General features: G+C 41.0%; 4 protein-coding genes across 4 annotated transcripts; all 4 read right to left on the bottom strand.

The window, feature by feature from the left end:
- Positions 1–645: 645 nt before the first annotated feature.
- gipr (gastric inhibitory polypeptide receptor) lies at positions 646–7745 on the bottom strand. The gene is made up of 16 exons (XM_026367599.1): positions 7620–7745; positions 7301–7501; positions 5273–5405; positions 4858–4954; positions 4620–4727; positions 4414–4532; positions 3787–3893; positions 3354–3507; positions 3122–3281; positions 2967–3027; positions 2687–2756; positions 2425–2513; positions 1985–2123; positions 1850–1891; positions 1558–1650; positions 646–1224 (listed from the first exon to the last, which is right to left on the bottom strand). Exons 3-16 carry the CDS (start codon positions 5324–5326, stop codon positions 1021–1023), a joined length of 1497 nt encoding a protein of 498 aa, XP_026223384.1. The 5' UTR covers positions 5327–5405; positions 7301–7501; positions 7620–7745; the 3' UTR covers positions 646–1020.
- Positions 7746–11686: 3941 nt separating this feature from the next.
- Positions 11687–13249, bottom strand: LOC113167211 (claudin-3-like). Its single transcript, XM_026367635.1, has one exon. It carries the CDS (start codon positions 12833–12835, stop codon positions 12188–12190), a length of 648 nt encoding a protein of 215 aa, XP_026223420.1. The 5' UTR covers positions 12836–13249; the 3' UTR covers positions 11687–12187.
- Positions 13250–14098: 849 nt separating this feature from the next.
- LOC113149643 (claudin-3-like) lies at positions 14099–15364 on the bottom strand. Its single transcript, XM_026341862.1, has one exon. The coding sequence runs from the start codon at positions 15175–15177 to the stop codon at positions 14518–14520; it is 660 nt and encodes a 219-aa protein (XP_026197647.1). The 5' UTR covers positions 15178–15364; the 3' UTR covers positions 14099–14517.
- A 2396-nt stretch (positions 15365–17760) lies between these two features.
- Positions 17761–18721, bottom strand: LOC113169145 (claudin-4). The gene has a single exon (XM_026370327.1). It carries the CDS (start codon positions 18602–18604, stop codon positions 17936–17938), a length of 669 nt encoding a protein of 222 aa, XP_026226112.1. The 5' UTR covers positions 18605–18721; the 3' UTR covers positions 17761–17935.
- Positions 18722–20295: the final 1574 nt, after the last annotated feature.

Raw genomic sequence — 20295 nt, 5'->3', positions numbered from 1 at the left:
ATTATTTCTTTTACATCCAGGACATTAGGGATCAGGGATTAGCATGATACTGATTAAATGAAGTGTATGAAGTGTTTTCTCCCCAGCAGATGGCATTAGAGGCAGCGCTATCGCACTCCAAGTTTCATCTGGATTGTAAGAGAAGCAGGAGGGATAGTTGAGTATTTAAAACAAAATAAATTATCCTAAAACTAAATGTTAGACGGTTCCTCTGTAAGTTGTAAAAGTTTCCGTTGTGTTGCTGCAGGATGTGTTAAAAGCGAGAGAACAGCCACAGCATGATTACCACCTAGTGGTGCTGACGTGAGAAGCCGGGCAGAGACGACAAACAAGCTCTGAAGTGAGGTACATGGATTTACTATTAGTGAAGTCAAATCAGGACTGTATTTGGTTTTGAATGGACCTACTTTTCAGGAAAGTGTTCAGTTGTCTCTAAACCGTGTTGTTTACCATTGTTTATTTAAGCTGCACTAATTTGTCAGACTGCAGTTATCGAGAAAACGCAGAATAACTGAAAAAACCTAGTTAGGAAACATGTATACGACATGAAATACAGGGAGTGAGATGAGATAAGTCTTTTTAAGGGGGATGTAAGCTTCTGTAGATGAGTAAGTGTTTTTTTTCTTGGAAAGACAAAATCACCAGGATTTTAATCCACTTTATGGTAAAATGTTTAATATGATACATTCAGCACATTTTTATCTTTCAATACCAAAAACTCAGAGGTAGACAAAAAAAGAAAAACTATATGAGAGTTAGCTGCTCCTTCACCTGGCAGGATGTGTGCTTCAGTTCAGTTTGTCCTTTGACGAATCTGTTGCTTTATGACTTAAACAGGGTCCATGAAATCCTCTAGATTCTGTCTCCACGTACTGGACCTTCTTCTGTGTGGAAGGAAGTGTGAATTCATCTGTTGCTTAAACTCATGCTGCATCGGATTTACCTTGGGTAACGATTCAAGAGTCACTTTAACTCTAAATAAATCACTGGGAGTTCCTTATTCTTCTTTTATTCTTCTTCTCAGAGATACTGTAATATGTCTTGAGCTGTTTCACCCCCGGATGATCCTGGTGGTGGGTGAGGGTGAGGAAGGGGGAGCAGAGAGAGAAGAGGAAGTGATGGCAGGGGTGCAGTGGATCGGTGATGCTCCACTTGGCAGTGGGTAGACGCCAAGCAGGGAGACAAATGGTGGCACTGGCTGGATGGTGGCGCGCTGGCACCGACCTGCACAGCAAGTTATACATGAAGTTAGTTAGTTTGGCTGATGTGAAACTCTAATCTAATGCTTGCGCAGAGTTAATCCAGATGAGCAAAGCTAATAAAAGGTTAAGCGTTTCCAGCGCTCGTCTTTTCAAACTTGCATTTGTAATAGAAGCATAGTTTCCGTGTTTACAGGCCTCCTTTACTGGCCTTCATACAAAGAATCTGATTAAGTGCATCTGTCAGACACACAAAGCCTTTGAATATAAACATGGCATGAAAAGAGCTTCTTAAGATAAACATTTTTGGATGAAGTTACATGGACTTATTTGACATGCTGCAGCATTTGGCACCCACAGGTGGGATGTTGCTGCCATTGTTTCTCAGGTCATCCAGGTCAGTAATCCCCAGCTTCCACCTGTGCCATTTCTTCTTTATCTCTGCCTGCACCTGCAAGACAAAAGTTACTTACAATTAAAAAGAGATAAGAAGCAGGACGTTTATGATGTTCATTGTCTATGGGGAGAATCATTGCACATGTTCTGCATGGATACACCCTCCTACGAGTTACTTATCATGATTGCCACCAATAAACGTAAAAGCATTTTATGTCAAGACTCAGTGATCCAGACCTCGACATGGCACTTACCTCCTTGTTGACAAAACAGTAAAGGACGGCAACAAGTAGACCCTGTGAAGAGAAATGACTCGATGTGTAAGCAGCAGCTTTTATCTTGAAAAGAAATCTTGTGAGTGCTGTTAATTTTTATCTTTGGTAGGTAACCTGGAAAGAGTTGAAGAAGAGCTGGAAAAAGAGGTTGATGTTACGAGGGACTCCGTTCGTGTTCTCCTCTGTTAGTACGGCAAATACAACTTCATGGATCCCAAGCAGTGGAATCAGTGTCAAGGTGGATTTGGCCAGTCTGGACAGAAAAACATACAAGAGAAATCTCTTTTGGTTTGTGCCTATTGAAGAGTAATAAGCTGCTGTAAAAAGACTCTGAGTTAATTAAGAGACCACATGTGCTTTGTAAGCAGACTCTCAAGCACACAGGTGCTGACATGAGCTCCATGCACCTCTGTTCATATTAATTCTTCTCTGATCCAGAGATGCTGCAGTGAGGAGGTTTCTTATACTGCTGTTCCCACAATGTTTACAGGTCCGGGTTCATTACACTGACCGAAAAGCCGTTCGCCTAATTGCTGTCTTGTGTGTGTCTTAACCTGAATTTGTAGTCAGTGTATCTCATCTGATGGGCTTTCAGTTTGGATACAAGGATGTGGATGATGCGGATAAAAATAAAGAAGTTCACCTGAAGAGACAAAAAGAGGGAAACAAAAGACCAGATCATTAATTCACATCCTCCAAGACTGTGTTTCAAATCATCACCTTAATTATTAAACCGCATTTTGCAGAAGCTGAGTGACAGTCAGACACAGAAATGTCTTCCTCATTACACACGCGTTTGTGGTGTGTGTTCATTACCAGAATGGCAAGAAGGATGGGGGTGCGAATTATCCACCAGTGCGCCATGTTCTCATTTATCTCCCAACACCTGGTCGTAAACACACAAAAAGCAATAATACACGAGGTGTTGTGTTTTTAATTAGATGAAATAAGGTCATATAGAGACAGAGTGTATTGTCATGTGTGTACTGTGACATGACTACTGAGCACAGAACAAAGATTGAGCAGAATAAACACGAGTTCCTGCACATTATTAGAAGAAAATACCCTGATGAGGCAAAAATAAATAAAAAGTCACCTTGTGTTTTCAAACAGATAGCGTACAATGATCCAAGGAACCACAAATAGAACCGGAGTACCTGCAAAACAGGACAAATATGTAAGAGTAGAAAGTTCAGAACACATCTGTATGATTACATCTGTGTGTGTGAGTGTGTGTGAGTGTGTGTGTACCCCATCCTATGAGTAGATATCCACAGAAGAAGCGGTTTTCAGAAAACACCATCAGCACCAGCAGGTTGTGTAGATACAGGCCTTCCACCAGCAGCCAGTAGTAGTTGGCTACCACACAGTACTGCATCAGCACCTGAGCCACACGGCAGCCAGACACTGCCTAATGTGTGTGATGAGTCAGTGTTAATAATGATGTTACCAGACTGCCACTGATCTTTTTCTATAACCTAACCTGGTCACTGAGCACTTTGGGGATGTCCCTGTTGTCTCTGAACTCCAGAGTGTCTCGGCTCAGCAGAGCATCTCTGGTCAGGATGGAAACAGCTCGTAGGATAAATGACGCAAATAAGTTGGTGTGGATGTAGTTTCTGGTGCAGTGCAGCTTCCTGCAGACATCCCATTAAATCCCCATAGACATAAAAAATGGTTTAAATTCAGATGTGACACGTTGAAATTTCAGTGCTTCCTTCTTTTATTTGCCTGTTACTTTATTCTTTTTGTTTTTTTACAAACTGTAAAAATAGATATTTAATGAATGATTCTAAAGAGAGTTGCGTAACCTACTGTAGCTTCAAAGTAAAACAAAGAGTAGTGGATAGAAATATGCCAAACAAATGGGATTACATGACAGGGAAGAACAAAAAACAGATTCGGTGTAGTCTTACTTGAAGAATAGTAGAATAATCACAGCCAGGGAGAGACTGGCCAGACTGACGCAGTAACCCACAGTGTACATGACTGTGAAGTAGGCTAAGATCATCATCTGCTTCTCCTGTGTAAAACAACCGAGACACAAGAGAGAGTTAACGTCGTGGACACACAACGCAAAGAGCAGCTGTGGTCGTTCACTCCCTCAACTCTCTGAACTCCACGTGGCAGTGAGGGTCAGTTACTCAGTGTTTTCCATGACATAACTACCTGCTTCTATCTCCCTGGAAGCCAATAACTTTCCCATGCAGCAGGTTTGGTTTTGAGGATCCAGAAACCAACAGCTGGCAGAGTTTTACTGTGACACCAAACCCCAACTGAAGAGTCAAAGGCTTTAACTAATGCAGTTTATGTCTGACCAAATGGTTCGGGGGTGAACGAGCGTCGTTACTCTGTGGTTATTACGTACTTGTACAGGACTCAATCCTCAAATACTGAACTGAATTTCAAAATAAAATACTCAAATTAAAGGCTTCTAGCAGATATTGGTCAACTGGCTCTGTAAGTTTTTAGGATGTGACTTGGATCGTAGTCCAGCAGTCAGCTGTTGGTAAGGTGAGGATGTACAGTGTGTGTGTGTGCACCTGAGCTTCCCTTTGACTGTTATCTTCACACTGGGAATGGTCTCTCCAGATGCGGCTAGAGTTGCTGGTGGCCCACTGACCATCAGAGCCGCATTCCCGCAACACAAAGCCATTCCGCACTACACAAACACACGGCAGAGGCTGTAACGCACGTGTCTGATCATATGCAAAAGTACTAAGTGAGTGTTACCTGTGTGAATTCATACCTTGGTTGTACCATGGCAGGTACCAAGGGCACGGTACCTTGACTGTAGAGTTGGGCTGTCCATCCGACCAGCAAGCGTACTTGTCAAACATACGACTACAAAACACTCCTGAGGAGAGAAGAGAGGCCACTGAACATGTTTAGACACGTTTTGGACGAACAAAAGCATAAAATCACCATTTTAAATGTGAATATAGTTATTTTTAGCTTTGGTTTCCTTTGATCTTGGTGTGTTTTACCTTTGGGAACGGGTTCTGTAGTCATCCAGTGCAGACATTCATTTCTGTAGCGTCTCCATTTCTCCACTATGTCCTCCACAGTACTCCCTGACACATCCTACACACAGTGTACTACATATTACTATTCTATTTATCTGCCCTATTGTATTTTAAGGGAAACTGTCAGAGATGTGATTTATCTAGTTATTAGTGGGGTTGTGTGAAGTAGTTGCACTCAACATGAAGCAGAGCAGACAAAGGAAGACAAGCAACAAGTACAAGAGACAGATTAAGACTGAGGAGCAATTTTGTGTGGTAAAAACATGCTGTGTACAGTACTGTAGTGGAAGGTGGTTCTAATGTTTTATCAGTGTGGATTAACTAGATAGTACAATATTAGCTTTAGCTTTTAGACTGGCTACTGTGTCATCAGTACCGTAGTCCTGTAGAGGAGGAAGAGGAAGGTTAACGTGGCAGAGGCCTTCATCATTCAGAGGTGTACCAGTGGACCAGGAAGTCATCTCAGACCAGAAAGTATATCGGGTTCACTGAGAGGTCATCAGGAGGTTCTGAAATGATACCGTAAATACTGATTAGTGGACTTTCAGTTTGCACTCCACTGCATGTAAACACAGGAATGCATCCTCAAATATAGCACGTAAAGGCCGTACATGAAGTCTACATACTGTAGAAAGAGGATGGCTTGAGGAAAAATGATTAAGAATCAAAACACATTAGTTTGTTAACAGACAGAAATAGTTTAATAATTTACAAATGATGCATTCTCTGCTCTTTACTGTAAATGTTTCCCACATTGGGTCTTTTTCTGGGTCTAACAAAGTGTTCACTTGAATGACATAACTCCCTCTACATTAGCAAATCTAAGATCAGTGAAGTGGAAATATATGTGAGGAGGAAGGAAAGAGTTGGACACAAAAAGACTGTGCTGTTTGTTAAAAGACTAATTAGGCTAAACTAATTTGAAATGATTAGCTGATGACTACTGAACAAATGATATGCACTTGACCAGCAGTGATCAGTGTGGGATGCACGACAGTTTAGAAAGCAGCGGACTCACAGCCGAGCGGATACAGGAGAACTGACCGTGCTCCTTTCATAGAAGAAATATTTATCTTACTACTCTGTTGGATATTCTGTTTAGAATAAGGTTTAAATTAGCAGGTGATGTGTGAGTGTGTTAGTGCTGCGCCATATTGTATCATCCACGATATATTATGCAAAGAATTTGTCATATTCTGATAGTGATGTTAGAGCAGCGTGACGACATGTTTGTAGTTGAGCTGCAATCAAACACATAACAAGCACATGGAAGACTGAGCTTGTATGTTGGAGTTAATTGTTTTCTCTGTCGTTTGGAAATGGTTCAGCAACAAGTTATTTAAGAAACCCTGAACCATCAGAGGGTCAAAACCAGTGACCAGTGATTCTCACCATGATGAAATGGAGCTGAGCCAAAGTCATGATTCAAGTCCAAACTGTAGACAGAGATTCAAGTGAATGATAAAAATAAGATACGATATGATAAACTTTATTAATCCCTGAAGGGAAATTCAGCATCCTAGATACTGCTATTAATGTTTTGTATTATGTAATATTACATTTTTTTAACATATGTAATTAACATAGTTAACAAAAGCCTGGAAAGACGGACTGTCTGGCAGGATGACTGCTTTCAGTGATGTGGTAATAAATCTAATGGCACCGTGATAAACAGTATCCATAAAATATTTCCCTAATCCAATTTGGACATTAAAAGGACATTTTTAAATAAGATATCAGGTCTTTTCCAGTGTAAAAATCCAATTTGAGCTTTTAATTTTTACCAAGATAAGATAAAATAAGTCAAATTTGAAATTCACAGTAAGTTTTAAAACAGAATCTAACGTCCAAGATGATTTCTAGGGATTTAAAGTTTGGGATCTTTCTACACAGGCTGGTTACAGCAGCTTTTCCAGACAACTTATCCATGTCTGTCAGCACGTGTGATGCATAAATTCAAAGCACAAAGAAAACTTGGTCATTAGCATCAAAAACCCTCAATCACTAATTTATAATTTAAAAATTATAATTTAGTGCTATTCAGTGATTTGTGAGTCTCATCGTTTTCCCAATGATGTCATCAAACTGACAAATCAAGTTGTTGTGCTTTTCCTTCCACACGGGCCAGAGGTCAGAGGACAGAGGACTTTACAGAGAATCATCCTTCATTTAAAAATCCATGATGTCATCCCTACTTGTTAAGTTCAGGACAGAGACTGTGTCATTAATTAATGAGCCAACATGAGAGATTTGATCTGTTCTACGTATTATCTCTGTTTGTTTGTCATAAACAGTTTCTGTTACCATTCAGAGGGAAAAGAACAAAGCAAACACCGTTAATCAAAGACACGACGCACAGGCACCAACATGGGACCGTAACTGAAAGAAGAAGTGTGGAGCTCACCTTTGAGAAATGAAAGCTGCACAGTCAAAGTCTGCAAACTAATCCGGACATGTCCTGAGGCAACTGTGATCATTTCAGAATACAGCACGGTTCATTCCAGTCCGAACATCACGACACATCCACGGAGCTCAGATCCACGGCCCCTACCTCCTCTCCCTCAGCTCATCACTGAGGGCTGGTTTATGGTGTTGTGCAGGCAACCTGCTGATCAGAGACATCGTCAGTGGCAGCGCAGGAACTTTGGGCTGTTCTTACTAAATGAAGCTGAGTTCCAATGAAATCCAAATCAGTTTAATGAAATATCAAATTATTTACTCACCAATGCTGCTGGTCTACCACTATTATAAGCACTGAAAGAATCTATAATATACAGATGTGACAGATGTGAATATGAAGTAAATTAAAAGCAAATGGTTCGTTGGGCATTAACCTGTGTGATCGTGGGTCTGTGTGCAAAAAGAAAGTGGTGCTGATGTATTTTCTCCCCTGACTGTGTTAATTATTAATCAAGAAGGACTGACCCTGTTTTAACACTGTTTACACTAAAACAAGCAGCAACTTTTAAAAAACAAACTGTAGAAACTTAAAGTGATTTAAAATAAAATGCTGTGTAAATCAGTCACAGCTGGTTACTGGTTTTAGCTTTTCTAATAATGGGGCAGTAAAGTATTAATCTCTCCTTTCTATCTGCAGACCAGCAGCAGGCACTGTAAACCTTTTGAGACCATTTTGGGACGTACTCGGTCGTAATGTGCTCGTGTTACATTATTTACTGTAAAGAAGATCAGTTCTTACAAAACACCTTATTTACTTTGTTACTACTCATCCAACTTGAACCGTTTTCGCCTCTTTCTCTCTCTCAGTTGCACACTTGCTTTAATGCTCAATATCGATAACACAGATGAAAGCAGTTCATCAAGTGAACGCATAAAACAGCATCAGAAGACCGGATCAGTGTGACACAACTTCACACCGGTTCTCCGAACACTGAGGGTTAATGTGAGCAGATTTACATTCTTCCAGACTGACTAAACAGTGCAGGTAGACACAGCCAAACAGTGCTGACACTTTACACTAAACAGCGTGTCACGGCGTTATTAGCACTTTGTATCCGACTCACAGTGACAGGGTTGATAATAATCATAAAAGAAAATGAAAATAGCAGACGATGAGACTTTTATGCTGCTCCAGCAGTCTCATATTTATTAGTGTCTTCCTAATGTTGTCTTTAACGTTTCAGTTTTATGTGTTGCCAAAGCAATGAAGATGATTTATAGTCAGGCCAAAGAGAAAATGTATTATTAAAATGTGCCAACATATGTGGATTTCATAGCAAAACCTTTAAAGTGTTTATTGACATAATTAAAAACGTTATTACCTTACTGTGAATATTGTTCTGGGGCTTCTGATACTTGATTGGAACATTTTACAAACCTAATTACAGATCTCTATCAGGGGTATGCTGGCATTCTTAATCAGTTTAATATTTGCTGATCATGAAATGTGATCTGGTCCAACATAGCAGACATCAGTGATCCCCAGTGGTTACAAAAATAAGCGTTTTAATAAAAAACAATGATAATAACAGATGCAGGAAGAAGAAATATAAGGAGCCTGGCAGGCGCCACGTGGGAGAAAAAAGGAAATTGTGTGCACGATTAGACAATTCGACAATCAATAGCAAGTTTGGTCTGTTAAAAAAAATCAGAAGCTCATGGAAATGTGCATCCTGCACAGGAAATAACAAACAAATGACCAGTTCTTTCTTTTCCCCCTTGCACAGCTGCAGTTGATGTATTTAGTATGTCCACAGGGGGGCAGCACAATGTTTTTCTCCGTTTCTTTGGCTTAAAACTCTGTTCATAAACTCTCCTCTTATATTGTAGTGGAAAAGCGATAAGAGTGAGCATTTCCTATCTCTGCTTTGGGAGGGATGTGGATTCACCAGCAGGTACATTCTCTGATAGAGTTTGTGCCTCAGCGATGAGCGAATCTGCTGCTGCTCCCAAACACTGCAAACACTACAAAAAAGACACACACCCACAGATACTGCCAGTACAAACTGACCTAAGTAAACCTATGACATGCACCTTTCTGCACACTCATCCTCCCTTTACATCCTCACGATACTTAGGAAAAACAATATTAATACACTGATAATGAATCTTTAATGGAGCTTTCCCTGTGACCTCAGAGTAAAGATACAGAAGATGTACCAAGGAAAGAATCCCGTGACTATGCACGATGTTTGTTTAATTGTCTTTTTTGATTAAATGTATTATATTTAATTCATTTTCTAATATTTTTTCTTTTGATAGTGACAGTGTTGTGCAGCTCTGTCACTGATAGCTCTTCCTTGGTAGTAGATTGACTCTTAATCGTTCCGACTGGCTTCTTCTGATCGACGTATCTGTTTGTGCCTCAGCTCAAACTGATTCTAAATCCTTTATTGGTTGAAACGTTTATTTTATTTTATTTTATTATGTGAGGCAGTCAGTTAAGGTTCTTTAACCTCTCTGATTCCTATGTGGGTCTACTGTGGTTTAGATTTGGATTTAGATTTCTTGCCATTGCAGGTAAACAACCTGCCCAGGTTTCCCTTCCCACTCAGTAGACACAGAGAGCCTGTATTTAGTTCAGGTATGGGGAGGGGGTTCAGGTGCCAGACAACCTCTCTGCCCTTCACATTCCCCAGTTTCGGTCATGTGACTCGAGTTTGGCCAGAGTCAGCGGAGTATGACCAGAGAGACTCACAGAGGCCTTTTTCTTCCTTTTTTTTAAGTCACCCAGGTTTAGGTATTGGAAGAGATTGAGTTCTTTTAGCCTCAGGCACTTTTGTTGAGGAGCCAGGTTTTCAACTACATGTAAAAGATTTTTGTTTCACATTTACAATTTAAATATTTCACATGCAAAAAGTGTGTAACGTAAAGTAACTGGATGTGCCACACCACACGGTTTCAGAATGGCTGTGAAGTACTCAGTTAGAATCAATGATTAAGTTAACGATGACCAAACATGCCCGAGGGTTTTACAAGTCAATGGAACAACACACAGGAAATGACACCCCATCATGATGCCTGTCACAGCTCTGTGGAAAGAGTGGAGTTAATTTCCTCCAGCTAGTTGTTCTCGCCAGAAATGTTTTGTTTGCTGCGTGACGTCCTCGACAGCCCCGTGTACTGGCAATCGATTTCAATTTACTCACAGAATAAAAAGACAACTGTAGAGATGGAGTACACTTCTATTTATGAGAAAGAGAGCGGTTTTGTTTTAATTGATGACAAATATCTTCAAAAAATGCTCTAAAACAGTAAAAAGTTGAATTTAAAACATGTGTTGAACAAAGTCCCAGGAGCAGCTGCTGTTAGCACTGGAACATTGCAGCTTTGAGCACGTGCCTGAATGTAAATCAGACAATTACAAGTACAAATGTACAAACTTAAAGATGTTTATTAAGTTGTCACATTAATATGTTTCTGAAAATCATGTTTGTTGCGAGGCTTAAAGAACTGATATTAGATCTCACCTACAGACTGGAGTTGCCCTGACAGTTTCAACTTACTTCAAATAATAAAGTAATATCAGAAATGATCATTATAATTTAAAAATAATCTATAATCTGATCTGTACTTACATGACCAGTAGTTCTTTGTTACAGAGGTGATGTTGATAGAGGAAGAAACAACAGTTGGAACGTAAAGTGATATTACAGAGACCTCTCCCATATTTGCAATTACATGTTCATTAATTTTTCACGTTGCTGCCTTCAGGTGTGACAAGGCCTGGTTCATGTCATGAAGACTCTGCTTGACAGAACTTCTGTTACTTCTTATTATTAAATATTGATTGTGGAGTTCGTATCCAAAGCAGTTAGATGAATGTGGGAAACTGATGGTGTAAGTAAATTAGAAAAACAGAGGATGGACAAAGACTTCCCGTCAGAAACTCTGACAGTAAAAATTTCCAGTGACACAGACCAGCTCCCACAAACAAATATGTGTAATTGTACACATCTGTGGCAGGATGTTAGAAAGAAATGTGTAAACTCGGCTCAGAAACAAAGACAGTTAAAGTCTGTAAATGAATGAAGCATGTCGTGTTCCTGGAATGACTCCACTGCTCTGTGCTCAGACTCCTCACCTCTGCTCGTTAACTGATCTCAAGGCTAATTGCGTATGGCATGTGTGGTTAAGTTGACAGGTGAAGGTAATGTAGACCTTGGGATTGAATGTCAGGTTACTGTTACAGAGACACTTGGGCGAAACTCATGCCGTCACTTTTGTTACCCGTTAACTGACTCATGCGGACGTGAATACGCTGAAAAGAAAATGAGAAAGAAACAACTTAAAAAATATTTAGTTTTATTTAAAGTAAAAACACTTGATACATGTACATGTACTGCAGTAGCATATAATACAAACAGTATTGTTGTGGCTGGACCCAGGTGCTTTGGTGCTGCCTCAGTACACATTGTAAAGCATTGAAAGTCCCCCCCACACACCTTTATCAGCGTTACAGGTAGTTAATGATCCATATGTTACAACACACAGTCAGTTTGGGTTTGGAGTGTACCATTGAACACATCTTTTTCACGCAGCAGTGTTTTATATTTAATGGCAATTTAGTGGTAAACAATAAGAAACCAGAATGATATAAAAAGCCAGTGATTGTTCAGTGATTTGCATTAAACCATGAAATGTCTTTAAATTTTCAGCGTCTAATTAAGAGATACTTTACATTACAGGTAAATTCAAACACATCCATTGTCTCTATCCCTTCATTGCGGAGTCTCCTTGTTTCCTTGAGGTCTTTTCTTCAGTTCACCCTCAGTTTTCTGTGAAGAGCAGGTTTGAGTTTCTGTAATGTCCGTTCCTATTCGACCTTCCTTTATACATAGTCTTTCCGTTCTAGTCCTGGACCACCTACAGACCGTGAGGCAGAGTAAGCCATTCGTGAGGAGTTGTATCTGGTCTCGCGTGGTGGACAGGAGCAGCAGAGGAGGCCGCCACCAAGAACCAGGAGGGCAGCAGCTGCCCAGCCGATGTAGAGTGCAGCTCCCAGCTCCCTTCTCTGAGCGTCATTAAGTATAGGGTTGTAGAAGTCCCTGATTATTGTGTTGGCCGACCAAGAGACCGGGATAAGCTGCATGACGCCAGAGATGATGAAGAAGACTCCAGAGATAATCATCACCTTTGCCTTGGATGCCTCATCATCAATGCAGTTAGTGCACTTTGCCCCAGCGATGGCGATGAGCACGGCCAGGATGGCTAACAGGATGGAGATGACGGTGAGGGCGCGGGCAGCTTGGAGGTCTTGGGAGAGAGCAAGCATGGAGTCATAGACCTTACACTGCATCTGGCCCGTGCTCTGCACCACACAGGTCATCCACAGGCCCTCCCAGATGATCTGAGCCGTCACTATGTTGCTGCCGATGAAGGCAGTCACCCTCCACATGGGCAGGGCGCACGCTACAATGGCGATAATCCATCCCAAAATGCAAAGCGAGATGCCTATCAACTCCAAACCTAAAGACATGTTGAAATGTCTTCCTCTGCTGTCGCCAAACGTGTGCCACACCAACAGATCACAGAAAAACCAATCAGCTGAAGGGACGAGTCAACCAGAGAGCCAACTGGTCAGTACGTTCATTTCAGGCCTCGCATCTGTGCACATGTGAAGTTCTGTTACCTCCGCTTCAGCAGTATCCTTTATAAGGCATATCAGATAGAAGGGGAGGAGTCCTTGAAGGACCTAAAAGGGGAGGAAGTTCCTGGACACTCTCAGAGCTCTCAACTATCGGCTTACATGGCCAGTTTCACAATAGCACTGTCCACAAAGAGACCTTTCACTGCTGAAATGGCACACCAGCCTAATGTGTTGTTTTGACCAAAGAGACAATTTCTATGGTTGAAAAGTTGTGAATAAAAATACGATGCTTAACCTATGTATAACCACATATTTATGGTTTATTTAACAATCACTGACGGAAAAGCATGAAAACAACGCCTAAATATCTCAGCTCACTTGCTTTAAACAAACCCATCTTAATGATTTAATATTAACAGTTTTCTTGACTCTGTCTTTTGAGCATGCAGCAGGCAGAGGACACGGTGTTTTTCAGAGCACATGTTGCTTTTGTCTTATACAATGTGTAGATCAGTTCACCATCATTAGGCCAGTAGCTTTAAAATCTAATATATAACATCATGTGTAATAATTCTCTGTCCTCTAAAACTTCTCAGTGTGGAGAAAATCTTGTATTAACTGCAAACTGATTGACTTCAGGTTAGTTTCTGAATTCATGTGAATTTTTTAAAGACCAAGAACAATGAGATTTTATTAATCTTTACCTGAACGCGTTTAGTATTTACTTGACTTCACAAAGCTTTCACTGGACAGCAGTCTGATGGACTTTAATAACGCTGTCTGTCTGCAGGATGTCCTTGAAATTTTTTGGTGCTTAGACCATTTCTCTAGAAATGCTCCCACCTCCTTTAGGCCAGTGCTGACAACACCCCCAGTTTCTCCCTCTGCTGTGAAATGAATCCATTGTTGAGAGATAGTCGAGTGTAGAGAAGCTGACAAAGCAGTGGTTCTTGTTATCATAGAGCCAACAGACATATGGGAGACAGCCAGGTGAATAGGTGCTCCCTCTCATCAGATCAATGGCTGGCTGTGCAGGCTGCATGGAATCCGACGTTCTCTTTGCACATGTTAACATGAGGATCTAACATCTTTCTGAATTAAAATACAGAGAAGCTGAGTTCAGTTTTGAATGATAAAAAGACTCAATTATTGTCAGAAGACTGAATGAAAAGACCAAAAGACGTTTAATGAAAATCAGCATTACGTCGCCTCCCATGACACACTTTTTTTTAGCTCCTTATTCAAAGGGATTTTTTACATTAAACATCACTACCACAAAAAAGTCACCTACACTACATTACACTATTAATCTTATGAAGTATAAAATACAGGTCACACTATAGATGAGTTGTTGACTTTAGTGAACTCAACAGTAACAAAGTTATACACAAAAAATATAAAAGGAAAAACAGGTTTGTTGTAGGTTCTGTTTAAAATGGAACACATAGTGACATGAATCAGTGTTTTTGCCTCTTTTCTCAATGTGGACAAAAATGTTCAAATCAAGCTGTAAATGTTGTCTTTGATCATTTCCACGGTGGTGAAGGTGTGAGAAAACGGCAGCTGCGAGTTCAGACATAGTCTCTCCTGTCATAGCCATTGCCTGGGACAATGGATCTGGTTTGAGGGTAGATCATCTTTGATGGAGGCCCGTACCTTTTCTCAGGATTCGGGGGGCAGCTGGAGCAGAGGATGCACCCTCCAATGAGCAGAAATGCTGCTGCAGCCCAGCCCAGGTACAGAGCGGCACCTATCTCCCTCTTCTGGGCCTCAGGTATGACTGGATTGTAGAACTCCATGATGATAGTATGGGCACACCATGAAACAGGGATCAACTGTGTGAGAGAAGCCAAGATGAAAGATCCTCCAGCAACTATCATCACTCGAGCCTTAGCTACCTCTTCATCCACGCAATTGGTGCACTTTGCCCCCATAATAGCCACAAGGACTCCAAGGACACCCACCACTATGGAGATGATAGTGAGGGCACGGGCGGCCTGAAGGTCTGCACTTAGAGCCAACATGGAGTCGTGGATTTTACACTGCATCTGCCCCGTGCTCTGGACAACACAGTTCATCCAGATACCCTCCCAGGTCACCTGGGCAGTGACAATGTTCACCCCAATGAAAGCAGACACTCTCCACATGGGCAAGGCGCAGGACACAATGGCTGAGATCCATCCCAGGATGGCCAGGGTCACTCCAAGTATTTCCAGTCCTAATGAAGACATGTCTGAGGTGGTACAGGTGGCGTCTTTACCTCAGTGGTCTGATGGTGATCGAGGAAGTGTGCCCCGTGGTGCTGCTCGTAAAAACAGTGGATTTGAGTGTTGCAGAAGGTGGAGTTACTTGGTTATTGGTCAGGGCAAATTTTAAACTGTCTACTATCCCACCTCGTTTGAACGTCCAAAAACCAGCCTTGACACAAGAATAGCCTCAGCTTAATCATCAACGTCTGTGACCCTGGAAGCCCTCCCACCTGTTTGGGTGAGGGGAGAGTAAACAGAAGGCCTGTATCTCAGGTCTGGAGTAGTTAAAGTATAACTGACATGGTAAAGATCTGTGGATCAATGATTAAAGGTGTTCGTCTTTCAGATTCTTTCATTATACTCTTCAACCTTAACACAAATAATTCATCATTCTAAGTCTTTTATGATGACTGCAACTGCAAGTTTTGTATAAGAACTTTATTGTCTGGGCCTGTGGAAGAGGGTTAAAGCAGTTTAGCATTTTCGGAAACCAGTGGGAATACTGTGATTATTTGAAGGGTGTATTTGTATCTGTCTGTGTCAGCCTTGTCCTTCCAAAGAATTCTTCAACGGCAGGTTTCGGGAGAATTTTTTCAGAAGAATCCCCAACAGACTTGTGGGAGAAAATGTTCAAATATTATCAGTGCAAGATAAAATTAAGGTATTTCAATGACCTTTGAAACACACAGCACCCAAAATGCTTCCAGCAACAATCCCTGACCTAAAACAGCTTCAGTCAAAGCAGGATGTTGATGATGATCATGTTATTTCACATATTCAGATCTCACATCTAACACCTATTTCCCAAATTTTATTTAGGAGCTACAAAATGGAGAAATGTTATGTAATAATGTTGCAGTGTGCGCGGCTGTGTGATGCAAAAATCTGCTTTTTATCTAGCTCACAGGTCACCCTGGGAACCTAATAACAGAGACCACATGTGTGAACTGCAATACACACAAAACACCCCCCCCCCCCCCCCCAATCATACAATATCTGCATGTGAAAAGAACCGAGACTGATAATGTAAAAAGCTTGTTTCTTGGGAGTCTTACAAAGAGTGTGACCAATGGGTCGAAACGGAAACGTTAAATCAAAACACCACTAAGGCTGCAACAGTTTGTTACTTGTCAGCGTCACTATCTTTTTCATGAGGTGTTGTACACACCTTGCATTGACAGTAAATCTGTGTTTCACTGTTATGTTGCAACGTCTATGAAGTGGGAGTCGGTTCATAACATGTGAATGCACAGCTGAACTCAGTAAAACCATCCTAAAACTGTGTCAGCTGTGACTGAAAGAGAGTTTCCAGTATCGCTCTAAGCTTGTTCTTTAGATCATTAACCTAATGTTCAAGCAAACGTGAGTCAAGAAACTAAGATTTATTTATTATATCTGTATCTTTTATCTCATTTCAGTTACAAACTGTCTGTATATTTATTAATTTATTGCTGTTGAGATGCTATAAAAAGGTTCAACACTGATACAAAAATCCAGCAGTTGACATTGAAAAGTGCTCAATGTGACATTAAATTAATCCTTAAATACTTTTTGTATCAGTCATACAAAACTGTTAAAGTGTGGAATGATGACAGCCTTATTACTACAAGGGTGTTTGAATTCACCTTCTGGGATGTGTTAGAGTCCACCTCAGCTCATCTGGAGAAACTTGTTAATGTGGTTACACATTATATAAATAACCTGTGTTGACATGTTCATACTCTCAAACAGGCTGTTTCCCAACAACAAACCAGGAGCCTGTAAAGAACCCAAAACCCTTCTTGATTATTGCTTGAACAGGGCTGTCTATTGTATTTTAATTTGCTTGTTTGTCTATATTGTGATTTTATATGTTGTATGCATGCACATGTGTCTTAGATAAAATAAATAGACTTGTTGACACCTGCAGCAGACCCACTGTCTACATGTTGCTCTGTTCCTGTGTATGCTACAAACATTAGACAACAAATATACGTTTCTCAGGGTACTTGCTTTTATTTTACAGTTTCGATTTACATTTTCAAGGTACTTTCATTGAGCATTGAGATACAAAGTTATTAAAATGATTCCCGCTCTGGAATAAAGGTAAACAGTTGTAAACCCGCTGGTCAATAGGGCCGTTGTTGCTCAGTTTGGTGCAGGTTACATCCCTTTGCAGATGGAGACTTTTATCTCTGAGCCAGTTTCACTCTTGCAGATGGAGCTAGAATGGAAGAGATGCTTGAGGTGATCTTCTAAAACAAACCACCCATTGTTCCTTTCTTCCATTTACACTGAAATCAAATCCCTCATTTCGGTATGCACCAGTTCGGGTCTTATTGGTCAGACTCTGCTGACCTCTACAGCTGGCATGTGCCCCTGTTTCTACATACCAAAGAACTCATGCAGAAATTGTTGTTATGGTTCAGACATTTAAACTATACATGAAAAATGCTTGAAAATAAATACATTCTATCACAAAATTATTTTATTTATATTCTTATACAAACATACTTTAATCTGAAATTGGCAGTATTTGTTATCGACATACACACTGTGTGAATTTCTGAAGATCAGACACGTCCTAATAGTTAAAAAAAGAAATCCAGAGTCTACAAATAAAGTGTACTGATATTTAAAATGAAATCTTAAAAATAGAAAGAGAGATTAGAATCCAAACTTCATGTTCTTGTTTAATCTGCTGCGTTACCACCATCAACCTACTGATCACTGTATGTTCACCTGCACTCACGTCTTATGTTCACACATAGTCTCTTCTGGTGTATCCATTGACTGACATGGTTTTAACAGCAGAGTAATCCACCTTGGGTCGCACAGATCCACCACCACTTGGCGCTGTAGCTGATGTAGGTGGGCAGGAACAACACAGCAGGACCCCCCCTAGAATGAGCAAGCAGGAGGCAGCCCATCCAAAGTACAGGGCATTGCCAAACTCCCTCTTCCCTGTTTCCTCCAGCAGTGGGTCGTAGAAGCCCAGGACGATGGCGTGCGCTGTCCAGGACACAGCCACCAGCAGCAGCAGTCCAGCCACCACAAAGGTTGCTCCTGCACCGACCACAAGTTGCGGTTTACTGCTCACATCCCGGCTACAGTTGGTGCACTTGGCACCGGCCACTGACAGGCCAATGCCCACGATGCACAGCACCATGGAGACAATGACCAATGCGCGAGCAGCCTGCAGGTCTACTGGCAGCCCCAACATGGAGTCATGCACTCTGCAGTGCATCTGGCCTGTGCTCTGCACTGAACAGTTCATCCACAACCCTTCCCAGATCACCTGAGAGATGACAATGTTCTGACCGATGTAGGCAGCCACTCGCCACATGGGCAGGCCACAGGTCACCATCACCCCCAGCCAACCGGCCACAGCCAGGATCATCCCAAGAATCTCCAAGCCTGTCGAGTACATATTTGTCCGGAGCTGGACGAGACTCACTTCCACGGCTCTGTAGGATAGAAGGCCTTCTGTGTCCGCAGGCTCAACCCTCCTGAGATGAAGGCGATATTGGATCTCGTTGACACAAAGTCCTGTGTAAGACTTTTAGTGAGAGAGAAAGAGAGAGGGAGAAACAGATTGTACCTTCTTTATACAGCTTAGACAGCTGAAGGTGGAGTCAAGTTAAGGTGGCTCAAAATACACTTGCACATAGGGGTACTTAATGTTTTTTTAAATAATTATTCACTTGGACTTTGAGTCACATGAAAAATCTCAATTCTTGCAGAAAATGTTTTGTTTGTACAGAAATAAAACTCTTATTTTGTGCGAGGTCTGAACCTTTTCTCTGAAATCCTGCAGTGCACATGGGAAATGCAGTGGTCGGGGGTTTCTGCTGAATGAATGGTTGCAGATACAGAGATAAACGCATCAGTCACAAAGAGTAAAAAATAAGATGTACTTATAAAATACAAGATTTAACGTAGATGTCTGGTATTGTTTAAAATAAGATGATGCAGTTTGCTTGTGGACAAAGTGATTTACAGTTGTTGCATCAGAGGAGTCAGTGTCTGGTTCCCAGGACCTTCAGAAGCTCATAAAATATCCTAATTTTAGACAACCTCAAGTGCAGTGAACAAAAAATTCAACAGACAGTAGCAGCAAGATATCATCATTTTCCATTCCTCTGAAAAAGCATAAGAATGGTTTATATTTATGTGCTCAGTCCGTTGTGGTTACACTAAGATGCTGTGTACCACTGTTCTTTGCAAGTCTTCTGAATTGGAGAGTGAGTACATATCTGTATAACTGTGAGATGTGACAACCCTGAAGAAAAATGCTGAATCACCATCTGAATGAGATCTTCATTCAAGAGGAACAGGGCAACAATGACAGGCCTTGTGGTTGTTAGTCGGCTACATAATCCCTCCTAGGAGAAAAAAAAACACACTAGCCTCATTATCAGCCTATAAATGTGGAGGGTTTGTTGTAAATTCAATTTATATACTAAGATAAAGCAGAAACCCTGTGAATACTGAGCTGAACCTCTATGGGATACATCATCGTTACCTTTGTAAATGCAAATTTTTGGGAACTTCATCTGCAAATCTAACTTAAAAAGACAACACACAGCTGTGACAAAAATGAACACATGTCGTGTCCTTTCAGCAGCTGTTATATCTTTATCTTATCACTTTTCATCATACGCAACACATGACGGATCAAAAACATCCCTCAGTGGATTAGAATCACTCCTCCGACATCTTGAATATCTTTGTTAGACCAATGTTGAGGTTGACTGACCAGCAGGCTCTCTGTCATTACAGGCTTTTCTGTAATTAAGAGAGGTCACTCGGGGTCAGCGTTCAGAATGAGCACGTCTGTTATCTTGTGGTTAACCCTTTACAGATGTACACACATACACACACACACAGTCATTGTTAGGACACATTCCTGAGCCCCTACTGTCTCATCGACCATGTTAATCTACTACACACACACACACACCTGCCTGCACATTTAGTATTTGGGTCGTTTTAATCTGAATTTATTGTTTTTTATTTTAAGTGTTTGTTGATTGGGTGTATTTCTGGTGCCTATTGAGAGAGGACCGGTTCAGGTTTTAACAGGTAAATCACTGTAAATCCAGGAAATACTTTAGTTAA

This window comes from Anabas testudineus, chromosome 13 (genome assembly GCF_900324465.2).
Source record: "Anabas testudineus chromosome 13, fAnaTes1.2, whole genome shotgun sequence".
In the NCBI taxonomy this organism is placed as follows: Eukaryota; Metazoa; Chordata; class Actinopteri; order Anabantiformes; family Anabantidae; genus Anabas; species Anabas testudineus.
The sequence above is the reverse complement of the archived record's forward strand: the minus strand, read 5'-3'. Positions and strand labels throughout refer to the sequence as shown.